Genomic DNA, 17,857 nt, shown 5'->3' on the forward strand with positions numbered 1-17,857 from the left:
ACACAACCAGTCAAATAGCAGGTGGAAGAATAGAAGAATACCGGTTATAAACAGGTAATTCTGGTTTATCCCTATTCATTGCGTTTTTGCAAGATTTATGATTAAACTATTTGTGATCGTATAAATGCAGGCTTAGAAGAAGGTTTTTATCCGTCGTACGAGCAGAAGCTATTCTTACGAGGAAGGTACATATACGAGCAATCAAAGTCGTTAAAACAAGCTCAATATCAACGGAACATCGATTTTTCTCCCTCGTTAAAGACACGAACACAAAGGAATGAAAATCCAAGGTAGAATTTGAGGGGGGAAAAATAAAAAAGACGATATCAAGAGAAAAATAGATTTCTCATTTATAAAGTATTCGACCGAAATCCTGGATCGGTTAACAAGATTTTTACATTCAACCATGTTTTCGACCTGGTCAACTGATGTTCGTTGGACGAAACTACGACAATTTGAGACAAGCGAATCTACCGGACATGTAAGCAACGAAAAAAGAAAAATAGCAGCACATAGTGCAAGTGATGAGAGTGACGATGAATGGTTGGCACAACTTGAGAGAGATTATGCTGCTTCGGCGAGAAAAAGACACCGTAGTCGATGTAGCTTCTATGAACGATGCCTTATTGCTGCTTTGACAGTTGTAATTATCATTACAATAACTCTTGTTTCAATAATGATAGCTAATAACCATCAAGTTAGTATTAAAGTACTCGAACAACCTAAACCAGCTGTCTGTGAATCAAAAAGCTGTATATCAGCTGCTTATAGCATAATGAGGAAAATGGATGAACGAGTAGAGCCTTGCAAGGATTTCTACAAGTATTCATGTGGACAGTGGTTAGAAGATGTTTTGGTTCCTAATGAGCAGACTAAAGTTACTTCTTTTCACGAAGCTTCTCAAAAAAACATTATAAGCTTAAAGAAGATTTTTGATGGCCGAGGTCTAAACTTGAACGAAAGCTCAAAGGCTGTCCAAAAGGTCAAGGACTATTATACAGCTTGTTTGAAAAATGTCAATCAAAATGGCAGCCAACCAATCACGAGCCTTATTCGGGAGATGGGGTCTTGTCAATTAACCGGAGGAAATTCATGGACAGCGGAGTCATGGAATTTCGAGCAGGCGCTAAGTATGATGCACAAGTTGCAGAGTACACCTTTGTTTTACATGTTTGTAGCGCCTGACGATAAGAATTCCAGTCTGAATATTATACAGGTAAGTTATCTTACATATGATGTAGTTGGGGCTGACTAAAGTTGGACCATGGCTCAGCAAACCCACATACATTTAGCGTATTACGTTTTGCCCAACTTCAAAGAACATAATACTTGAGCTAGTATTCACCCTCATGTATTGTATTAATAGACCTACTCTACTGGTTTCCCATTTCAGACCACGTGTCATTCCCTAAAGTATCATTTCTTTGTTTAAAGGTTGCACGTAAAAAGGCACATAAATATGGATACAACTCAAACAAAGAATCTTATTCTAAAGATAGCTACACGTGGTCTGAATTGGGCGAAGCATTACGCCCTAGTGGATATATAAATATAGATCGACTTTCATAACTCAGTTTTTTCAGAGAGAGAAAATGAAGCCTCTTTACCAGAAACCATTAGTGCTATCTGAGAAAATACTTCACGAAAACTATTTCCAGAAAATTTTGTAGAATTTGACTGCATACCAAAGAAGTTATGAAAGAACGAAAATAGAGAGTTTTGTATGTATTTATCACTGGAAGCCTTGGTGGCCTCGTTTTGGTGCATTTTCAAAACTTCAAATGCTGACACATCTTGTAAAGGATTTATTAATTTAAGTAGAAACTCACACGCCTTATCTAAATTAACAAGATCAATGATTTAAAAGGCTTTTCACTCCAAAAACTTTGATTTTTAATTTTTATGCAAATTAGCAGCAGCCAGTTATGAAAGTCGTGTATTTATAAGTTGAGCCCGCTCTTCAGCAGACTCTCCATGAGAATGCATGGAACTGAGACATTTGGACCGAATAATTCAAGATGGCCGAAGGCAGTCACCGGGAATTTATTTTAACGAGTTATAAAGTGAAGGCATTTAACATTCGATTAAATGTCAAAATGCGCAAAGCATACTTTTTACGGCTCTGCGCACGAAAAGGTATCCAGACGAGGTGTTCATAACAAAGCCGATCAATTTTTTAGGTCCCAACAGATTTGCACTGCTAGGCGTGTGCGAATTTTTGAACAGATAGCCCAGTCCCTTGAGAACGAAACCCCTAAACGTACAACTTTTTGACGGTAAAAAATTCGTCCGGTACCGTGTAAACGAAACCTCAGTTACTAACTCGTCGGTGCCAAATTTTTCGATTCTGTGCATTCTCATTTAGAGACTGCTGGATAGCGTGTTCAACTCTAATATTTGCCATACTTATACCTAATGTCCTATCTTACTTTATCTTCTTCTATTCTATCGTTAGATTCAGCAAGCTGGCATTACGATGTCTGACAGAGATTACTACTTCAGAAATCAATCTGACCCAGTGAGTAACCACTTCACCAGGCCCGTTAATATCTAGTTACATTAAGAGAAAATTCTTTTCGTATTCAAGCGGTGAGCGCCAAAAACTATTTTCTTGAAGAAAGGCTGTTGTACAAGGCTAAAATCTTGTTATTCAGAAAGTTTAACTTGTTTGGAAGTGGAGATGACCAATGAAAGTGGAATCAAAGTGTTAACCCAAAGCAAAAATTTGAATCGAAAATGAGGTTTAGGCCTTCATTTGCTTATTTCCCATATACTTTCTATAAAAAAGCATGACAAAGCTACATTCTAACACAAATGCAATAAAACATCTTTGTACAATTGAAAATACCGCTTCAAATAGGCATTTTATCATAGTACATCAGTTTCTAACTGTTTAAAAAGGTTTTGAGTGTTAACCCAAAACAAAAATTGGGATAGTGAAAACTCATACGAAGGTCTAGTTTTTGGCGCTTTTTCCATAATTGCTCGTTATTGAAAACAATTTCATCTTGAGTACACTTAGCTTTGATTAAGGAAGCCTGTACGTTTTTTCATAGGTGGGGGTGGGGGTGGGGGGAAGGAGGGGGGAGGCTCCTCCCTTTTCGCTCAGTGACAAATGTATGACTCTCCTATTAAGATAACAAGAAAAAACAGCTTGCGTCAATAAAAGGTTTGACACTCCACAATAGTTCACTGAAATGTTCACTGATAACCCTCCCAGCAAGAAAGAGAGACCTAACAAACTCTACTTACATATAATGCCAGGTCTGGGAATCGAACTCGGAGCCCCAGAGTTGAAAGGCGAGTGCACTAACGCTCCTCCACCCTTGATTCCCTCGTAAGCCTGTCTATAAGTAGGGCCACCCTATCTTCGTGTAAGTAACTCTTTACAACTAAAATCTAACAGGTGGTCAGTGCATACAAGACGTTGATGATTAAGATTGGTCATTTACTTGGAGGAGATGTAAACACAACTAAAATACAGATGGACGAAGTCTACGAGTTTGAGAAAAGACTAGCAGAGATTTACGAAGCAAAGGAGAAGCTACGTGACTCTGAAGCGATCTATCACAGGATGACAGTGGAAGATTTACAACAGCTCGCGCCAGCGGTAAGTATCGTGCATTGCACAACAAAAAGGACGATTTGCATGGTGACACGCCCTTTGCATCCTTAATTGACTGGTTGCACATGAGAAGACACATGAATATGGATACAACTCAAACAAAGAATCTTATTCTCAAAGAAATGCCTAGCCTGCGTCACATCCGGAATTTTCTTCGTAAATACCGAAGAAAATTCCGAATGTGACGCGGGCTAAGAAATGCCACGTGATCTGGAATTTAAAACCACTGTGCCCAAAGTAAAGTGTTACTGACGATGTTCGTACTGTTTTCTAGATCCCATGGATGGATTATATGAACAACATCTTTAGTATTCCTGTTGGCCACGATGAACCTGTTGTGGTCTATACTCCTACGTTTCTCAAGAACATGTCAGAGTTGGTGATCAGGACAGACAGACGGTACGTAACAGTGGTGTATATAGAGATAGTAATCAGGACAGACATACGGTACGTAACAGTGGTGTATATAGAGACTAGTAATCAGGACAGACAGACGGTACGTAACAGTGGTGTATATAGAGACTCTGAATCAGGACAGACAGACGGTACGTAACAGTGGTGTATATAGAGACTAGCAATCAGGACAGACAGACGGTATCTAACAGTAATATGCTGTATAATGCTTTATAACTGCACACAGTGCAGCAAACAAGTTAATTTCATTTATAACATTAGAGTAGACGAATTGCAACACTGAAAGCACGCGCTCCCAACCAATCAGGTCGCGGTTGTACGAAGGATGAATAGCGCTATCCAACGGATAAATCCTTACCTGGTTGATATAATAAAGTGATGCTGTTGTCCAATAAATTTCTTCACTGGATGAGACCTATTCGTCGGATACATAGCGCTATCCACCCTTAACACTAATTTATAACAGTTATTCATTAAGATAAACATTATCATTATTTTTCCTTTAGAATACTAGCGAACTACATGGTATGGCATCTAATCAAGCCTTTACTTAGCGAACTGTCCAAGCCTTATAAGGACGCCGCTCTAGAGTTTCTAAAAATAGAACAAGGTATAGAGGGCGGGGCACCAGTATGGAAATCATGTGTCACTAAAACCAACTCTGTGCTGGGCTTTGCTACGGGTTACCTTTATATCAAGAAACATGATGGGAAACAAGTAAAAACGAAGGTTAGTCACGTGACACGAAGAGTTATAATAGCGTATTGTATTTCCTCCAGTATGATAAGGCAGATCTTATGTATAAGGTCATTGGTTAGATAACTGAAAGTTTAATTATGTTATCTTCGTAAATAAAGATTTAAATGAGGGAAGAAGACAAAATAATTGTCCACAGTAGAGACTCCTTTTCCCCCCCAAAAAGGTAGATAGGTACTGGGTGCCCCCATCCCCCCCCCCCCCCCCCCAAAGTTTTTTCTTTTCAAATATGGTAATGGCGTCGACGTACCCTCATCCCCCAAAACAGTTTCCAATATTTTTGGTGTAGCTCATCAAAAAAAGTTTCAACCAAGTGATCACTATCATTTTTCTTAGGTTAAGTGTTTAAAAAATATATTTCCAATGAGCCAAACATGTTTGAAGCGATTTCAACGCACCTTGCTCATAAGCTTTCGAATTTTAGGCCTTAAATTTTAAACTTATTTATGTAAAAATTGCCTCGACGTATACACTTAGTCATAAATAAAATCAACCTCTCATTTCACTTATCGTAATACGAAAAAAACAAAAAACAAAATAAAAACAAGCTATAAGATGACCCTTTATATCCGGTGTCAAGAAAAACTGTTAAAAGCCTTTATCTAAAAAGAGTGTTTAAAATTATTAATCTATGAATGTTTGAAATAATGATAATATCTTGATTGTGGACGCGCGCAGGCAGAAGACATGATAACCAACATCAAAGAGGCTTTCATTGAGAATCTTCACGATGTAAAATGGATGGATGAAGAAACAAAACGACTTGCAAAAGAAAAGGTAATTACTGGTGATAAACATGAATTCACTACCATATAATATTCTATATTCATCATGTTCGTTGTGGTTTTGCTGATCCTCAGGTCGATGCAGTGTTCAATATGATAGGTTACCCTGAATGGATTGAGGACCTTAACAAACTAGACCAGTACTATGATAATGTGAGTAAACACCTAGCAAAGCAACTACATTTTTAACATGTCGTGCGAAAAATTCAAAAATTGTTTTATTATTATACATATTGTAGACTGAGAATGAAGATGATATGATGATGTTGATGGTGGTGATGGTGAGGATGATGATGATGATGATGATGGTGGTAATGGTGATGATGATGAAGGTGATGGGTGATCAGCTCTCCTCAAAAATAAAGTCGGTGTGTTTTCATTTTGCACTCAAAACGATAAAAACAACAGAAACCCTTTCGGTCATCATCATAACCAAGCATACTAAGCAGCCGTATTTCTTTACCCTGTGGTTTCTCGTTCGTTTCTTTGGCGGACTACCTGTGGTTTTGTTACTACAGTGACCCCAAGCATCAATTGAGAAAGTAAAAGAGGAGCTAGAGCTTTTTTGAATATTTTTGTAATAATTTGAGTTGCATTGCTCACTTAGTTTAAAGATTCAAACGTGTCCTGATCAATAAAAGTCTAGCCTATTCTATTATATTTATATGCTCGACTTATGGTGTCTGATATGTCTACTATTCTTAATATCTCTCTATTCTTCGTTTGCACATGACGTCATAGTCGCCATGTTGGATGAATTTAACGAAAGAATTGTCAATGAATTATTTTGTTGTATCATCCAACATGGCCGCCGTGTCTTTTGTTATTTCACTCCCTTAGGAATAATTGAAAACCAGCAATTCCTTTTATTGAGCCACTAAACCTTAATTTCTCAGTTACATGTCTCATCGAATAATAGCTTCGAGAATTACTTGAACGCAAGACGATTCTACCATCAACAATCAATGGAAAGACGTGGAAAACCCGTCGATAGAAAAGAGTAAGAATACTGAATTTCTTTTGTTATCTTACCTTTCTTTTGTGTTTCTTTGCCTTCATATCAAACTCTTCCCATATATATTTCTCATTCGCAGACCCAGCAACTGTATACACCTAATTAATTGCAAGAAAGGTTTTTTTGTTTTGTTTTTTGAATTTTTTTGTTTGTTTTTGTTATTGTTATTGTTTGTTTTGTTTTTGTTTTGTTTTTGTTTTTCATGTTTATTTTAGCATTCTTATATCTTAGCATTCTTTTTATATTGGTTGCTATCATTTTTATATTTTAATATTCATTTAATTAATATCTATTTTGTATATAGATTTATTGTCACAGTTTATCTGTGATGGGTACCCCCTTTGATGGCCTTGAATAAATGTAGATGTAGATGTAGATTAAACATAAAAACAACAAAACAAATAGGACTGAATAGATTATCTTTTAGTGTAAATATTTCACTACAATGAAGGTATAGACTGAAAGTAAGATATTACCTTATACTAAAATAGTTATTTTCAAAAACAATTTAAACAATTAATTCCTATGTGGAATATTGTTATTTTGGATTCGGCTATATTATGACAATTTTACAGTTAGTTTTATCTATAATTGGTAATTTGATAAGATTACCTTGATTGGAAGTGGAAGTAGATTCTTTTTTGGCCATTCTTCTGCAATTAAAGCTTTAATACGTTGAACATTTGAATGAAATTTTGCAGATACTCAGCGATGAACATTTCAAATTACCCGCCATCTTGCAGAAACCTGGCTTTGACAAAGGAAGCCCAAAAAACACAGGGATCCCGCGCGAACGACAAAAAATGTTGTTCAACGCTTCTTTTTTTATTTGATGCAATATTTCATCTACTTATTTCCACAGATGGCACATGACGCCAAATGAAGTCAATGCTTATTACAATATTCCAAACAACTACATCGGTAAACTTCTCCTTTATATTAATAGTCATAATAAACTTAGTTAAAGATTCCGCTTGTAGCTCGGCAAAAGTGATGTGCTAATCGGGATTTTCCTCCCTTCTCAAAATTCTAATTCGATCTTGGGTCGTTGGATCCTTCTGTTGTGGTTGTCCCGCGGTGTGATACGACAGCCAAGGCTAAGGACAAACTACACTCTTTGACAAAAAATGTGTGATGATACTATGAGGTGTAATGATGTCCAATGATAAAGGATAGTCCGCGTATGAAGCGTGTATGTAAAACGTTCTTGGAACCAAAGATCAACTATTCATGTTACTAAAGAAAGCTTGGTGTTGGTTGGTGATTGTTTAACAAAAGCCTAGCGGACTTAAAACAACAGAGGGAGGGGGGGGGGGGATGTATATTACTTCAGTGTCATTTTGGTTTATTCATCCTGTGAAGGGGTAACTAATTGGATCGTTTTGTCTACAGCTTTCCCATCAGGTATCCTCCAGCGCCCTTTTTTCGATTCTGACTTCCCACAGTAAGTATTATGGGATACCAGTGTCCCGATAGTCTCCGTCGCAGCATGCAGTGACGTAGCGAGCTCTTGATTATAGGAGGGGCATTGTACCATTTTTCTGCCAAATTCACAGGAATTCCACATCAATTAATTAAATTTTGGTGCCGAAGTCAAAATATTTTTAGGGGGGTTGGGGAGGATGGGGGGGGGGGGGGGGAGGGGGGCACTCACTCACTCACTCACTACTGACTAGGATGTTAGCAGGTCCATTTTTAAACGATTACTAATCGTGTTACGTCATTTGCTTACGAACGTCAGACGAAGTTACCTTCTCGGATTATGCTCACTAAAAAATGATACTCTAGGGAATGACACATGGTCTGAAATGAAAAAAAAAAAACAAACGATGTATAAGCAGGGAGGGTCTAGTCGAAGCCAAAAAGGGTTATTAAACCCTAGTCTATTTAACCAATAGTAACTTTATGATCCTGAATTTTTGTGTTGATAATGTAGAGCTGTCAATTATGGCGCAATAGGAGTCATCATGGGACATGAGTTAACACATGGATTTGATAATAAAGGTAATTGGAGCTGAGCTTAATATTAAACTATTATATATTGCTAATATTTTAATGATTAACAGTCTAATGCAACTATATTCTCATTAGGTCAGAAATTTGACAAGGATGGGAATCTCGCCGCGTGGTGGAAAAACGAGTCATCGGTTTCCTTTCAAAATCTTTCGATGTGTATGGTGAAGCAGTATGGAAACTACACTGTCAACGGCAAACATGTAATTAATAACTATATCCATAGAGTTGTTTTCGTACGGGCTGGTAAAGGATATGGTAAATTCGTACCGTATCTTACTGTAACCGTAGCTATAAGAGCTGTGGATTACTGGAAGACAATGGGAAGCCATTTCAATGTTACGGCATGTCGTACCCTGTACGTGCTGTAAGTCAGTACCGTACGTTTCCCACTCATACGATAACCATTCTCATGGGAAGCTATTTTTATGTTACGGTATGTCGTACCCTGTACGTGCTGCTGTAAGTCAGTACTGTACCGTATGTTTCCCACTCATACGATAACAATTCTCATGGGAAGCCATTTCAATGTTACGGCATGTCGTACCGTGTACGTGCTGTAACTCAGTACGGTACGTTTCTCACTCATACGAAAACCGCTCTATAAACTACCCCTGAATCTATATTTGATTGTCGTTTTGTTTCGTTACTAAAAGAGCTAAGCATATTCAGGTTGATTGATCACTTTGTGTTTCAGGTCGATGGGCTTCAAACACTAGCGGAAAATATTGCAGACAATGGCGGCTTGAGACTCGCTTACAAGGTACGTCTTTACCTTGGACGTAAAATTTTCCCATTTCGGATTCAGTACCTCGTGTCATTCTCTTGAGAATAAGATTCTTTGTTTGAGTTGTATCTATATTCATGTGTCTTCTCAAGTGCAACCGTTAAACAAAGAAATGATACTCTAGGGAATGACACGTGGTCTGAAAAGGTAAATTACGACAAAGCTAAAAGGTCTATTGCATTGTTTCTCTGGTTTGCTTAAAGGCGTATCAACGTTGGAGCGAAAACCATGGCAACGAGAGAAAGCTTCCTGGGCTCAACCTGACAACTGATCAGCTTTTCTTTCTTGGATTTGCGCAGGTTTGTTACAATATACTTTTTTTTTTAATAAACGTTGTCGCTGACCGGCTTCGCGACCACGCGACTTGACCTAAAAGGAGTATGGGTAGAAATCTCTAAAGTATTTAGCTGCATATATCATTACGGCCACGTCTTCAGAGTTCGCGATTTGTTTATTTTGATAAGCCATGCCTCAAGCATTCAGTGAAGATCATCTGGCGAGCGGTTTGGATAACACAAGTCCTCGGCATGAAAACTGAAGAAGTAGCTATTTGTTTGTTTTCTTGCTAGACGCGTATTCGCGGAGCTGGCCAGCGACAACGTTACGTTTTTTTCAAAAGACTGTATACTTTACGAGGTAGCCCGAGGAAACGGGCTGGATGTGCTGAACATGTCACGATATGTGGTAGCCCGAGTAATACTATATTTTCATGTTGTGTGTGTTTTAGGCTTGGTGTTCTGCTTCAAGAGGCGACAACGTGGAAAATGCGCTTCTAACTGATGTACACAGCCCAGAAAAAACAAGGTACGCGGCAAGCCACAGACAGACCGACAGACAGACAGACAGACAGACAGACAGACAGACAGACAGACAGACAGACAGACAGATTGCACACAGCACAGCAAGCACGTGATTGATTGGGAGCGTGTGTTTTATCAGAGCACACAGCACGCGCACGCACTTTCATTTGTGCCATTCCTATCTAAAATAACGGTTATTATAACTTATATTTTATAAGATAAATAAAAAACTTGCTTGCTCTTCTGTGTGCAGTTAAAAAATACTTGGGAATTGGTCACTTCTCTCGCCGAGTGTTCAGCCAGATCCCCCGCGTGCTGATAACTGCACACAGCCCGCGTGTGCGTTTTCTATTTCTTCAACAGGAAGCGCTCGCGCGTGCTGCGTGCTCCCATAATGCAGGTGCTCTCAACCTATCATATAGCGAGATTTATAAGCTTTCAATCTTAAGCGAGACGTTCGTTTTGTTCTTCGCAGGGTTCAAGCAGCACTATCCAATTCCCAGGAATTCTCCAAAGCATTTGATTGTCCTTTGAACAGTCCCATGAGCGCGCAACAAAAGTGCGCCGTATGGTGAAGAGGGCTGGTGAAGAGTATATAAAACACGTGATCATCTAAGAGCAAAAGACAGGAGCGAGTTTTGAAATTGCATCTATAACTAGGCAAAAAATGGTCATTAAAGAAAATATATCAAGATTAGTATTTAAGTCTGGCAAGTTTGAATATGTTTCACTGCTTGTTTATGTGAGGGACAGAATCGCCAAATCCAATAGAAAATCCAACAAAATTTGCTCCTAGGGAAACAGTTTAATCTATAAAATGGTCTGGTTTTCAGATATAATATGTGTTAATATGTACTAAAAAATATTTTAAGCGTTTGCTGGCTATTCTACTTCTCTTCGTGGATTGATACGGGTTTTACAACAATTTTCGGTGAATTTGCGTTGATTTGACCCCGTCCGACGACCATGATCCTTTGCGTTTAAACAATAGATTGTTTTGATGTGACGTCGTAGTGAAATATAGCAATTAAAAATAGACATTTGCAATACGTCGGAATGCAGCTCAATTTGGAGGACATAGCAAAAGGTTTCCAATTTTCAGGAGATCGATTGATTGATTGATTGCTTAATTCTTTTGTTTTGTCCTCCAAATTGAGCTCATTCGATGTCACATGAAAGGCGTCTATAGACCCTTTGCACTGAGTCCCGAGAGGAATTGTTCTGGGTGACAAAACAATGGATTCTTTTGCATAAAAAAGACGGCCTAGATTCGGTTTTGTCCCCAACAACAATTCCTCTAAGAAATCTATGCAGAGCTTTCAAAACTGTCAAAAAAAAAAGAAGGAAAATGTAATCATCGTCATCTAGACAACAGATAAGATGAGAAGGATAGAAATTTCAAATAAATTTTTAGCTCATTATCTAGACATTATCAGAAGAGTGTCCTGACTAGATAATCCATGAATGCAGCTTATAATTAACACTTTCTAAGATACAATTTAATAAAGATTATATAGGTTGCTATCAATAGACGTCACTTCCGGTAATAAGCAATTACAGTAAAAACCCGCGTATAAGAACCTAGGTTTTTTCAAGTTAGCCTAAACAGGTTCTTACATAAATGGTAATTAGTGTTAAATTAGGCTAACTAGGTTCTTAATTAGGTTCTTAACTTTTGTTCAAGAAATAAAGTAGTATTTTTGAATACTGTATGTCCAATTACAGTATTGTTGGAGGCTTAGGTAATCAAAGGTTCAGCTCAGTTTCATTTTAAGTTGGATTTTTTTATTCAAAGAGGACATGTTCTTTACAGTAACCATGTACAGTTATAGTGTTTATAGCATTGTTGTGTACAGACTGTGCTGTAAATATATTTTTGAAAAGATTGATTCTAATTTTTTTTTTAAATAAGAACCTGTTTTAGGATTTTAGCCTAAAATGGTTCTTATGTGAAGGGTGCTTAAAAATGAAATTTTAGCCTAACAGGTTCTTAAATTTTAGGTTCTTATACGCGGGTTTTTACTGTAAATAAATAAAAATATCAAGAATAAGTAGTATAATATATATAATTCTACTCCGACGAAGGACTAGCGTCCGAAACGTCAGTTAGTTTTTTCATCTTTTCACGGTGTATAATTTACCTTTTTATCATTACTGTTTCATTAGAAACACCAACGCAGCTCACACTAGTTTTTAGCTAGTTATATCTTTTTATCTCAGTATAATATATGGATAATAAACCATACAGTAATATACTCAACCTAAAAATATATAGTCTTTAATCAATAATTAATAATAACAATAATCTCTAATCAATAATTAATAATTTTTAAATATTTATACATTTTTTCAAGATTGTAAAAAACGAATAGAATTTGTCCATTATTTAAATATGAATATGTTAATATATAATACTTACAAAGAAGAAGGAATTATAAGATGAAAAAACTGACTAATAAGGAAAATTGAAATATATATTAAATATATAACTATGTATCTTTATCTAAAAATCTACGTTAATAAGCTAAAAATCTAAATTTATAAAATGGCGCTTTCAGCAACCTGAATGTCTAAGTCTATGTTGTTTATATCATTATAAGTTCTTTTTATAGTCCTTGAGCCTCGTAGACATACAAGTGCAGATCTTAACAGAGAAAAACAAGTCTTGGCCCTAATCCATGCCATTGTTTTGTGGTACTCTTCACCTTTCTTTCGGGCTATCAGTTCAGCAAGCCTGCTGTGATATGTTTTGCATTCTTTACTCATACCTCCTGTTGTACAAAAGACAAGGGGAGTAAATGTTCCATGTTCGATTTCGTTTACTCTTTCGGTGTATTTCCGCTTCTTGTCATTTTCATGTAGCTTGTAGATTTTGGGTAGATCTAGATCTTTGTACGTATCTGCATTTGGGTGACAAACCCTTACGTCAAAAAAGGCAGAACGTTGCTTCTCCCAGAAACCTCGTGCATGGATGTCAAGTCTTGCGTCTGCAGCTTTGTTTGCTCCTTTGCTTAGTTTCTCATCTGAGATTGATTGTAACAAGGGCTCAATCTCTACGTCGTTGCATACTGTGCTAAGAAGCTCAGCCTCCAGATTGCGTAATTCGTTGTGACGTTGAATTACGAATCCACCACGTTTACATATCATTGCGTGATCGACCGAGAAATCTTCACCACATACACACTTTGATGGAATGTCTCTGAAAGACCAATTATAACGGAGACGTAAAGCGTCTCTAAATTCTCTCTTGTTCAAGTCGAATCCCATTTCCTTAAGAGGAATTACAGTTAACCAGGTTGATGCTCCTTTCTCTGCGGCTAAGTCCAAGGATCTGGCTGTAATCTTTGGTAGACTTTCCTTCAGGCTTTCAAACGCATCTTTGGATGCTTTTTCTTTCTCAGTGTGACATTTCTGCTTTGCTGTTTTCACTTCAATTTCATCTGGCAACTCGTGAGACTGGGAGATAATCTTCTCCACAAGTGGGGCACTTACTTTGACTGACGATGAGAATTCATACTTTGCGTCAATACACGGGTTAGTAATACCGATACCTCCATATCGTGTCGGTAGCGATAAAATCTTGCGATCATCTTCATCACAATCTTTTTGTGTCATGGCGGGTATAAACACGTCGGAGATGGCAGCTTCTAAAGGTTTCAGTAAGTCTGAGATATCTGGAAGTGTGCGAAGAAAGTACGTACGCGACGTTTTAAGCCAAACGTGTAGGCAGCGTAACAGGCCTGTGGCTGTGATAGAGCAAATTCTGCTAATTTGGTGATCTCGTTCACCCAGTTGTCAATCTTTTCCGTGACGTACTCGTTTAGAAACGATCTGGAACCAAGAACTGCACCAAGATGTTTGTGCCCCTCCACTGTTACATTAATAGGTGTATCCTTAAAAGTTTCTCTGACGATTTCTTCTTTTGGTGGCTTTACTATAACCCAGCACTTCTTTGCGTTGGGGAAGTACCCAAGATCTGGTCCGTACTGGTTAAGAGTGTCCCACCATTTTTTAAGATCCGCTGCTTTTCCTACACCACTAGCGTCATCAGCGAACCAGCATTGCTTGGCGTCAGAAAAAGCCTGCAATGTTGTAATAAGAGGCTGCATACTCAACGCGTACATACCCATAGCCAGTGGGTCACCTTGTGTTGTTTTCTCAGCTGATACGAGTTCTTTCCCGCCTGTGATGAATAATCTTGCTGACTGTCTGTACGAGTTGATGGCATAAACTGCAATAATAGGGCAAAGGATTCTGATGTTGTGCAAAGCAGCAGCTCTGTTTAGTGAGTTGAAAGCATTTGATGCATCAATAAGAAGTACGGCATCTGTGTTATCTGCAGCAAAGATAGTATTCATTGCGTGAACTGCAGCTTCATTCCCTGATCTCTGGCCTGCACACAATTGGAGAGAGCCACTGGTCTCGATGACGTCATCCTTTGACACATTCATTACGCACTTTCCAATGATTCTTCTGATTACCTCTCCAACTCCAATGGGTCTTACGCTGCCTTCACCTTTGTCAAGCGGTATCAAACGACTTGCAACTAATGCCTCTATGGTGATGGGATCTACATATGTTGTACAGAGGATCTTTGTCATTGTGGCTAGTGCTTCACAAAGCTTTGAGGAGAATTGCTTGAATGACTTACAGGCAAGAATTCTTCTGAAGCCATTAGCGTCAATACCTGAAGGGCCACCCGAGCCTTTAGTTCTCAGGGCTGCTTGTCTGATCATATCACCGTCTATCTCACTATAAATTGACTCGGGTATCTCATCATCAATTGGGCCGAATAGCAATGATCCCAATTTCGCTGGCTGTGGTTCAGGATGCTTCTCCTTGAGTTGAGTCATGACGTCATCTGTAAGTGGTAATATGCCTCCGTTTGTTGATTCATTTAAGAAGCGCAATGCTGAGTTAATTTGTCCTTCTATCACAAGTTTTGCAAAGACTTTTGATCGATCAGGTGGACATGTGGTCTTGTGTTTCTTCATGTGACTTTGAATTATCCTCCCCTCGCGAATTAATTGATTGAGCTCACCGACCTTCCAGAGTGCGAGACGTTTCGCCAGAATGCGCTGGTTTTCTTTAGCTTTAGACTTTTTATTTGGCTTTTGGAGACCCACAGCCAACAGAACAAAGGCAGCTTTTAAGGCAATATGCTGTTTGTCAGAGCACGCATTCCAATCATCTATGTGTAAAGTTATTTGATCGATAAAATCTCTACCAGTTCTTCCATAAGGAACTAAAAAGACATTTCTCCTCCAAGTTGTTATTTCGTTGTAAGCTTCTAGTATGGCCATGGTAGGAATATTAATTTCCACGCTTTCTAAATTTTTACCCCAGCAGATTGTAGTTGGTTTGTTAACGTTTGTATATAATGGAAGATTACCAGGCTTACTCACGCTTTCAGAAGAACAATCACTAATTGAAATAGATGTACATGTATTCTTATCGATCTTATCGATCCATTCAGCGTTATCTCTTGGGAGAAGATTAATGTTTGTAATATTCAAATTCGTTGATGGATTCGGTTGACTAGATACATATTTAATTTCGTTCTCGTATTCTATAGAATTTTCTTGTAAAATTGAGATATCAACTGCTGAAGAATTTAGTCTATTTGATGCAGCTTGCTTTTCCCTTGGGTTTTTATTTTTGGATCCTTTAGGTCGACCTCGTTTTCTCGGTTCCACTTGCGTGATCGTTGACTTCTCATTGACAGGTTTTCTAGGTCTTCCTCGCTTACGCTCAGTTTGGCTGTCATTCGCAGAAATAAGGTCATCTTGGTTATTTATCATCTTTCCAGCTTCTCCAGAATAAAGTATTACGGCTTGGATAGTTTAGTTTAGATTCATTATGTTTTAATTGAAGAAATATGGCTCCTTTGTAGGAGCTCCAACGGGACGTCCTTCCTGCACTGCCTCCAAACGCAATTCCAAAACCATTCCGGTAGCTTGCTCTGAAACTCGACGAACTCAATATACTCAACCTATGTTAATCTGTATTTCAATATTTTATTTAATGCAATATTAAGGTTTGAACTGTCATGAACAAAGTCTGATTATGTGAAATTGTATATCGTAAAATAATAATAATAATAGTTTTTGTGGTTAGCTTACCTAACGGCTTTGGAAACATGTAATCGGACCTTCTAGTCGGTAAAAATCCTAGGCTAGTAAATATAGCCTATTTAAAAAAAAATATTTTATACTTATTGTAAAGCACTGGATGTTTGGTAGGCAATGCTATATAAAAATTTTTTTGCTATTATAAGTTATTGTTATGACAATGATTACCTGAAGCAGAGAGGTGTCGATCCAGTTGAGGAATGATTCCTCTTCAGTAAAAGCATCATATCGGGCCGGACCGTGATAAGATATTAGAGAGTTTTAGATTGATTTTTTTTCTCCCCGCAAACGGCAAACGTGACCACATTTTCATAGTTTTCCTTTATTTTACTTTACCTTTTACAAACCTTCTCACCAAGCGCAAAAACTCTTTTGTTTTTCTACTACTTGGACTTTTCTGCGATTCTTTTTCAGTAATTTAAAAGAATTTTTTACTGGTCAACTGACGTTTCACGTTTGCCGTGAACGTAAATCTAAAACTCTCTAATGGCTTTTTAACATCCTTTTCCGATCCAATGACTTCAGCTTTCTGCTCTCAGTAATCTACAAAAAACTGTAGAGGTCTCTCTTGGTTGCCATTTAAAAGGCTGTTTTATAGCTGACATATTCGCGTTCAGGGACATCATCTTCACGCATCGCAGAGATAGATTGAACATCATTGTTCGGGCCCTCACTGTTTGTATGTAGACTGAAGTTAAACGACTTTCTGTCTAAATATTCGCAAATACCAACGGTAATGTAAAGAAAGCACAACTTCAATGATAACAACACTTTGACTAATCAGTTTATTTTGTAATAAGCTGGAACGGTGTGACACATTAATAAATGTATTATTATTGTTATTATTAACTATTCCACAGACGTTCACTGGAACACATGAATATTCTGTACAAAACCCAGGCTAACCTGAGCAACAGAGAACTCGAAACTAGAATATATACCCCTTGTAAGTGACTTCAAAGGAGCTTAATATAGAGGACAAAACAAAAGAATTCTCCTGAGAATTTAAAACCTTTTGTTTTAAATTTAACCTATTGCAATTGAAATAGCGCAGCGCAACCGTGACGTCATAAAAACGAAGACAAAGGCGAAATTCGGACAAACAAACTTACAAGTTTACTTTCAGCAGATAATTTTCACAGCCGATCGCAGTTGATCTTAGTTTACATGGGTTATTATTGTAACTTTAAGTAAAAATAATAAAATCGGTTCGTATAATCCTCGTAGCGGTTAAACAGAATGCAATGTTTGTCCGAATCTTTAAGCTATTTTTAGAATCAGTGCGCTGCGCTATTGAGTTCGAAGCGCAAAGTCCACTGCCCTTTGTGTATGTGCTGCATCATATTTCAAATCATTGCTGCTGATTTACTAGCCTCGGTGTCAGCATCTGGCCATTTAGCCCCATCCCGGATCAACTAAGGTATACACTTATTTTTCAAAAAACGTTGTCTTTGTTAAAGGCGATAGGCAATACGTCATCCCGACATCGAAATGGTTTTCGTTGAATACGAAGAACTTTGAATCAGTCTCA

At 37.8% G+C, this 17,857-nt stretch overlaps 1 protein-coding gene and 1 pseudogene across 1 annotated transcript; one reads left to right on the forward strand and one right to left on the reverse strand.

Moving 5' to 3' along the window:
* Positions 1-117: 117 nt before the first annotated feature.
* LOC116291001 (endothelin-converting enzyme 2) lies at positions 118-10,892 on the forward strand. Its single transcript, XM_031698123.2, has 16 exons — positions 118-1,216; positions 2,456-2,518; positions 3,407-3,610; positions 3,900-4,024; positions 4,546-4,768; positions 5,474-5,572; positions 5,656-5,733; positions 6,477-6,580; positions 7,458-7,516; positions 7,988-8,039; positions 8,532-8,599; positions 8,687-8,811; positions 9,306-9,371; positions 9,599-9,694; positions 10,123-10,199; positions 10,671-10,892. The coding sequence occupies exons 1-16, from the start codon at positions 407-409 to the stop codon at positions 10,768-10,770; spliced, it is 2,349 nt and encodes a 782-aa protein (XP_031553983.2). The 5' UTR covers positions 118-406; the 3' UTR covers positions 10,771-10,892.
* A 1,766-nt stretch (positions 10,893-12,658) lies between these two features.
* LOC148912499 (uncharacterized) lies at positions 12,659-16,121 on the reverse strand (annotated as a pseudogene).
* Positions 16,122-17,857: the final 1,736 nt, after the last annotated feature.

Source organism: Actinia tenebrosa, unplaced genomic scaffold (assembly GCF_029948245.1).
Source record: "Actinia tenebrosa isolate PJP-AT-01 unplaced genomic scaffold, QUT_ActTen_1.0 PGA_scaffold11__36_contigs__length_13525064, whole genome shotgun sequence".
NCBI lineage: Eukaryota > Metazoa > Cnidaria > Anthozoa > Actiniaria > Actiniidae > Actinia > Actinia tenebrosa.

Bases quoted from the DNA above. Each gene is read 5' to 3' on its own strand.
- LOC116291001 (XM_031698123.2), top strand. From the start codon at position 407: ATGTTTTCGACCTGGTCAACTGATGTTCGTTGGACGAAACTACGACAA. The intron at 4,025-4,545 runs GTACGTAACAGT...TTTTTCCTTTAG, and splicing joins GTGATCAGGACAGACAGACG to AATACTAGCGAACTACATGG. The intron at 7,517-7,987 runs GTAAACTTCTCC...TTTTGTCTACAG, and splicing joins TATTCCAAACAACTACATCG to CTTTCCCATCAGGTATCCTC.